The 7,495-nt window shown below is 44.2% G+C and overlaps 1 protein-coding gene across 2 annotated transcripts in view; it reads right to left on the bottom strand.

Moving 5' to 3' along the window:
• The window catches only part of Adamtsl1 (ADAMTS like 1), a 365,598-nt gene that overhangs the window by 48,472 nt on the left and 309,631 nt on the right, over positions 1–7,495 (bottom strand). For both annotated transcript variants that reach the window (XM_021200231.2, XM_029540103.1), the window contains one exon: positions 5,652–5,780. In XM_021200231.2, the coding sequence (XP_021055890.1) occupies positions 5,652–5,780 (129 nt within the window). The remainder of the gene's footprint in view (positions 1–5,651; positions 5,781–7,495) is intronic.

The raw sequence follows: 7,495 nt of genomic DNA, 5'->3' as shown, positions 1-7,495 counted from the left end.
GAGAGGGAGAGAGAGAGAGAGAGAAAGAAAGAAAGAAAGAAAGAAAGAAAGAAAGAAAGAAAGAAAGAAAGAAAGAAAGAAAGAAAGAAAGAGAGGGGAAGGAGGGAAGGGGAGGGAGAGATATCCCAGGGAGACCTTAGAAATTCAACAGAATGAAGGCCCCTGCACCCTATGACCCTGAGTGATTTAGTGAGGGCAGATGCAGTCCAGCTGAACACTGAATTCTTAAGAAAGCCCTGATAATCTATTGTATCTGAAGCCTCATGCACTGGGGGATGGTAGGATTTTAATGTATACTAGACTCTAACCTACCCTAACTGATGCATTCCTACTTGGCTCCTGAACCGCTCATGTCTATACCACCAGTCCTATTGCACCATCAAAGCCCTTCAGAAGCATCCCTTGCTCTTAGGATAAAAATTTAAATGGTAGTGTAATCTATGAGCACTTGTAAGATCTGGTCCCTGCCTGCTTCTTTACTTTCCAGCCTCATGGGCGTTCTTTATCTCCACCATTGCCAGCCACGGTTCATAGACCAGCCAGATCTCACACATTGGCCCAAGTTCACTTTGCCCGCAGATGCAGCATGCTCTTTCTGCCACAGGCCGTTTGCGCACAGTTTCCGCCATTGATCTTTGATCTTTTCCTTAGTTTTCTGAACTCTCACCACAGAGAGAACGATCATAAGAATGAGAGGGTGGATTGGATCCCTTCTAGGGAAAAAAGCCCCATCTCACTCTCTGACTAGTGTTCTCTGTGCCGAAGGGTTAGGAGAGTGCGTGGAGCTGCATTTTACAAGTGGAGAGCACATGTGTGGGGGAACACTCTTTAATGAGAAACTGCTAATGGCTCAAACATGTGAGGATGTCGGGCAGTCTAGGTGAAGTATGAGATGTTCTTTAAATAGACTTTTATATATCCTTTAGAGTTAGGCTCACGACAGACACATGTTAATTAGGGAGTGGGTAGGAAAGGGGAGGGCTGCAACGATGAGGGGACTATGTTAGAATGTGCACTGTGGGGGAGGTTGAAGAGGGGGACCGTGAGCACAGCCTCATCTTCTGTATTTCTTGAGGGGTCAGAACTGCCCTGCTATTCTAGACTAAGGGTATAATGACTATCCCATAGATGGTGCTGTATTTCTGTGTGTTTCAGAACCTCTCTTCTCCCCAGATGGTGAGCTTCCTGGTTAACCTTACCATCTGTGCATCCTTGCATCAGGAGACCTCTGATCTAAATTTGATTAGGTATTCAATAGGATACAGTCAATGAGTCAAGCAAGTGAACATGACATCCAGCCTTCCTTTAAGCAGCCTTAATGGAGTTAATCCCCTCCCTTTTATAGGTAGATGTTACTAGGGCTTAGTGAATTTATTCAGTCAGGCAGAAGGCTGCTATGTCCCAGTTACAGACACGGTGGAGATGATGTAGAGTAGGAAAGGGACAGAGGAGCATTAAGGTAGCTGGACAAGAGCAGTTCCTGAGCCATGTCACCTTTAGCAATGTTGTCAGAACGCTGGCTAGTGGCTCTGAGGATTGGTTCCCTGCACATCCAGTTAATTACATCAAAACTGGGATTTCCCTCAACCGCTTTGGATAAATATATGATTCAACAACAGGCACAGTTTTAATTAGGATTAATACACATGGTTCTATGGGAAGAAAACAAAACAAAAAACTGTAATGTTGGTTTAGCTAGACTGGCTGGTCACTGTGCTCCTGTAGTCAAACGCAGAGCTTAAGGTTTAGTGTGACTCTTTCTCAACAATTAAGGTGGAGGATGATAAAAAAAGATGTCAGCTTTTGGCTGCCTTCCACATATGCATGCTCTTCCCCACAACAAATCTACAACCCACACCCAACTATAACCTCATAGTTAGGCAATGGCCATCAAGTGAACTTCTGTATGAGGTCCAGGCGACTGGGTCTTGGTTGCCACTACAGTGGGCCAAAACATTGTCTTGATGTCCTGGGTTCTTCATTTTCTTCCTGTCTTGGCATCTGGCTTTCACAATTTCTTTCAAATGTTTAATTCAGTGGTTCTCAACCTTCCTAATGCTGCGTTCCTTTAATACAGCTGTGGTGATACCAACCATAAAATTATTTCATTGCTACTTCATAACTGTAATTTTGCTACTGTTATAAACAGTAATGAAAAGATCTGATATGTAGATGGTCTTAGGTGACCCCTGTGAAGGGGTCCCTTGACCCCCAAAGGGGTCCAATTCCTTGTTTCGCTGGCTAGTCCTCTGAAGGTCTCTCCTCCTCACAACCCCAATGCCCAGTAGGCACACACAGGATCTGTCTTCTCTCTGAGGCCTATGCTCACAGTGACCACATGAGGAGTCCCTGTCCACACGAAGACCAGTCAGTGCCTGTGTGGAGGGAATCCCTGCCAAGGCTTCCTACCCATCTTGGGGCACAGGCATGGAAGGTCTTAGTTCTAGAAGGTTCTCCACATGCTCTCTCTACACACTGCAACCTAGGTATGTGGTGTTTTTAGCAACAGGGTCTTAATTAGTTGCAGTGGGCAGCCAGGAAGAATAACAACAGCCTGTCTGGTATTGGGGGGCTCTGGGGCTTCCCCGACTGACTTAGGTATCTTTAACCCTGCCCTGGGCTTTCCCTGAGGGTTTTATTTAGTAACTCGAAGCTTCCAGGAACAGCAGCATCTAGAAATGCTCCCTGTGTAACTCTCTCCATCACAACACATATATTTTTTAAATTGGCTTACACAATAGTGAGTTTCCATATTGCCTTTTCAGAAAAATCTTAGTTTTGATCAACCCCCATCCTTCTTCCTCTGCCCCCCCCCCCCATCCTGGGGAAAGCTCTCTACCCTAATGCTTCCCCTGCCTTCATATCATCTATGTTCTGCTACATAGACATCCCTCACCCCAGAGCCTCTCCCCAACCTCCTTACTTATATGGGTACTCCAGGTTAGCATGCAAATCTAAAGATCCATGCACGAGACAGAATATAGAGTATTTATCTACTTGGGTCTGGATTATCTGGCTCAATATATTTTTTCTAGCTTCATCCATTTACCTGAAGATTGTATACTTTTATTTTTTCTTTACAGCTGCACAAAATCTCATTGTGTCTATGTGCCACATTTTGCTATTCATCAGCTGAAGTGTATGCAGGCTTGCTTCCTTTTCTGATTATTGTGAACAAAGCAGATGCTTGGGTAATTGTCTCTGCAGTAAGATAACAGAGTTCTTGTATATGCTTGGAGTGGTAGCTAGGTAGTAGTAGATGTCAGTATTTTCTGAGGAAGCCCTGAGCTGACTCCCATAGTAGCTGTACAAGTTTAAGTTCCGCCAACCATGAACAAAGGTCCCTCTTTCCTCGAACCTTCAACCTCCATTTGTCATCATTTACCTTCTTGACGGTTGCCCTTCTGACTGGGATGAGGTGAAATCTCAAGGTAGCTCTAAAGTGATGAACAATGATGTGGAGTACCTCAAAAAACATTTATTAGTCACCTGTACGTCTTTTGAGAACTCTCTGTTAAGAACTATGGTCCATGTTTTGACTGAGTTTGTTTTCTTAATGTTTAGGTTTTATGAGCTCTTTGTATGATCTAGTATTAATCTTCTAGGGGAGACAGAGCTGGCAAACATTTCCTCCCACCCCGTGTCTGCCTCTTCACTTGATGGATGGTTTGCTTTGCTGCACAGAGCCTTTTAGTTTCATGACATCCCGTTTCTCAGCTGTTGGTCTTATTTCCTGTGTAACTGGCCAAGTCCTTCTGTCTGCTGAAGGACTTGCTTTTCTTTCTTTTCTCCCCTCTCAGTGTTAATGCATCAGGCCTTATGTTGAGGTCCTTGAACTATCTGGAGTTGAGTTTTATGCAGGTTGAGAGGAAAGGAGCTAGTTTTATTCTACTCCATGTTGATAGCCAATTTCCCTAGCACCACTTGTTGAGGGTGCTATCTTTCTCCGCGTCTGTAGGAGTGTGGGCTTCTATCTGGGCCCTCAATCTATTCTATTGATCAGTGTGTCTCTTTCTGCGCTGGCACCACACTATTTTTTATTACTATGGCTCTTCAGTATAACTTGAAATCAGGGATGGTGATACTGCCAATAATATTTTTTTTTGTTGTTCAGTATGTTTTTGACTACCTTTGGTCTTTATGCCTTCATATAGGTTTTAACCTTTTTTTTTTTCTCTCTTTCTGTGAAGAATGGTCCTAGAATTTTGATTGGGATTTTTTTATTTGAATTTGTAGATTGCTTTTGGCAGATGGCTGTCTTTATAACATTAATTCTTCTGATATGAATGTGGGTCATTCTAGTGTCTACCTCAATTCCTTCCTTCCCTCTTTCCTTCCTTCAGAAGCCTTCCTTTCCCTTTCCATTGTCTTCTTTTCCTTTCCCCTGCCTTCTCATCTCTCTCTCTCTCTCTCTCTCTCTCTCTCTCTCTCTCTCTCTCTCTCTCTCTGTGCATATGTGTGAGGGTGTACATACTTAGTGCCTACACATAGAGGTCAGAGGAGGGCACAGGTGTTTTCTACCGCTCTCTTCCTTATTTCGTGAGAGCCTGTCTCTTACTGAAGCTGAAGCTCGCCACTCTGGATAGGTGTGCTGGGCAGTGAGTTGTTAGAACCCATCTGTCTCAATCCCAGCACACGGTATGTATAGCCATGGCTGGCTTTTACTTGGGTGTTGGAGACTCGAACTCAAGTCCTCTTGTCTGCATATCAAGAATTTTTCTTACCCACTGAGCCATCTCCCCAACTCTGAAGCAGCATGGCTTTGCTTTTGTCCGGGCCTCTTGGACATTTATTCAAGGTCGCTTATGGTCCATCTGCCACCCACCTTGTAAAGTTTCAGGCCCTCCACATTCAGACTTAGGCTCATGCTATGCCCTGGACAGTGCCTGCTTCCCAGCTTTCAGGAACACGCCCGCACTCTTTCCTTTTCTACTTGCTACACTTGCCCCAGTCCTTACATGCGCATATTCTCTTAATATGGAAAATTAAGATGAAAACAAAACGAAGAAGTCCAGATTGTCACTCAGCTGCAGTCCTAGGACTTGAAAGGTTGTTGTAGAAAAGCCATGGATTTGAAGCCTGAACCCCACAGTGAGTTCTAAGCCGGCCTTACTCTGTAACATAGCTGCTTTAACAAACACAAACACAAACACTACTGCAACAACACACCACTGCACAGACACAAGTGGATGCTGATCATCTTGACGTAACCATTCTATGCTATATCACACTGTACCCCACAAATGTACACAACTATGATTTGTCTAATGTGAATAATTAAAAACCCTAGAGCCTCCTTTAGTCTACCAGGCTTAGGCAGAATTAACCTGCCTGCTTTAACTTTCCAATGCACCCCCACTTTCTTTTTTTTTTTTCCTTATTTTTTTTTATTATTATTTTCTTTATTTACATTTCAAATGCTATCCCGAAAGTTCCCTATACCCCCCCGGACCCTGCTCCCCTACCCACCCACTCCCACTACTTGGCCCAGGCCTTCCCTTGTGCTGGCACCCCCCACTTTCTGAATGAGGTATGTGCTTCAATGTTGGAGTCCTTGAGTGGGTCTGTATCTAATTTACATTTGTATCCCCCAGCCTCTCCCAAAGCTCCATCAGTATAGGAACAGATGAACACATGAACAAGTGTCTCACCTGCCACTTGGCAGTTAATTGTCACATTCACTCCTTGAATGGTTCTGACGGTGCCACCGATATCCACTGTGACTGTAGGCTTCTCTGTGTTGAGCACAGTCATTTGGGATGTCTTCACTAGTGGCTTTCCTGGAGATGAGAAAGAAAGTGATCTCTCATCAACAACACTGTAGACCAGGGGGGCAGAAACACCAGGAGATCAACAGAAGACACGTGTTCTGCTCGAGTATACCCCACCATGTTGTTCCTGGGGGAAAAACTGTAACCTGTTACCTGTCTACTCACATGCCTACCGTAGACTTCACAGGAAAAGAACAAGGCTGAAGAGTTTGAAGATAATAACATGGTGCTCAATGAGGATAACACACACGTTCTAATCATTGAATATAAAAGACAATCTTGAAGGGCTTAATTTCTACTTTGGGACAGTTGTCGATTCATGTGCAGCTGTAAGAAGTAACCCTGAGCAGTCTGTATCCAGTTTTCCCATGATGCAAACATGTTATGAAACTACGGCACAATTTCATGGTCTCAAAGTGGACATCCACGTGGCTAAGCCACAGACCGTCTGCCCTTATAAGCACTCATGACATCTATAACCCTGGCCCCACAAAATGCATTGGCCACCATTAGCATGCCTTTCGTTTCCTTGCTTTCAGCCTCTGAAGTATGCTGTGCTGACGACATTAACCTCCCCTCTCTAGCTTTCCAACAGTCTCTCACGTTTGGCTCCCTGCCAGCTCTCAGAATTCTCTAGAGATTATTCTGGCTTTTACATCTTATTATGGTTGCATTTTTTAACGGTGTGGTCCTTTTTATTGCAGAGTAGTATTCTATGACATGGGAAAAACCCCACAGTTTGCTTAGCTGTTCAGCTGCTGTAGGATATCTGGGTCCTTTCCAGATTCTGATAAAGCTGTCATAAACACTCTGGTACAGGTAGCTGTGGGGACATTTGTCTTCGTTTCTTTGGCATAAATGTGGAGGAATGCAGTTTAACTGTCACACGGCAACTCCCCCTCCCTTCTTCCCTGCTACTTTTTATTTCGTTCACCGGATAGTTGCACAGTGACATCTTATTTTGGTTCAAGTTGCCTCTCCCTAATGGCTGATGCTGTCAACTATCTCTCACCTTCGTATTTACCACATGCACATTTTTTTGGTGAAATGTCTATTCACTCTATTTGAGCATTTGGAAATTCTTAGCCAGAAGTTTAGTAAGTAGTAGTATTAAAACAGAAAAAAAAAAAAAAAAACCCAGCTGCAGGCTTGACTTTCACTTCAATGCTTCAGCTATTTGCTGGATAACACCATGTGTCCAAACCACTCGTAATCAGATCTAGCAGAGGAATTGTCCCCTAAGCATCTGTGCTGAAGCAGGCTTGTTCTTTATATTTAGTGCCCCTTTTCACCAGGAGAAGAGGGAGCAGAAGTCTTTCGCACTAATTCTTTCTTTTCCTCTTTTACAACCGAGGGCAGAGATTTCTTTATGAAGTAAGGATTTACCATTACCATGTCCCCGTGGGTGGATATTTGAAAGGTGACTCTGAGTAGTGGCATACTTTCCTGTCTTCCTGTGACAGTTTTGTTCATTGGAGAAAGGGGCAGAACGTGTGGATGCTATCACCTAGGGCAACAGGGCACAGCCACAGCTGGCTCCCTGTCCCTGGTTGGTATGTAAATTCCTTCGGATGCTTCACATCTTTCCTGGGGCTTGGAGTGTGCACTGGGGCATGGCATAGGCCCACTGGTCCTCCATGGTAGCTTCCTCGCCCATGTGCATTTTTCTCTAATTTCTAGGGATAAAGCCTTTGCCTAGATCTGTTTTCCTTTCCCCATTATAT

Source organism: Mus pahari, chromosome 6, assembly GCF_900095145.1.
Source record: "Mus pahari chromosome 6, PAHARI_EIJ_v1.1, whole genome shotgun sequence".
Classification (NCBI taxonomy): Eukaryota; Metazoa; Chordata; class Mammalia; order Rodentia; family Muridae; genus Mus; species Mus pahari.
Note: the sequence above shows the minus strand (reverse complement) of the source record. Positions and strands in the feature narration are given on the sequence as shown.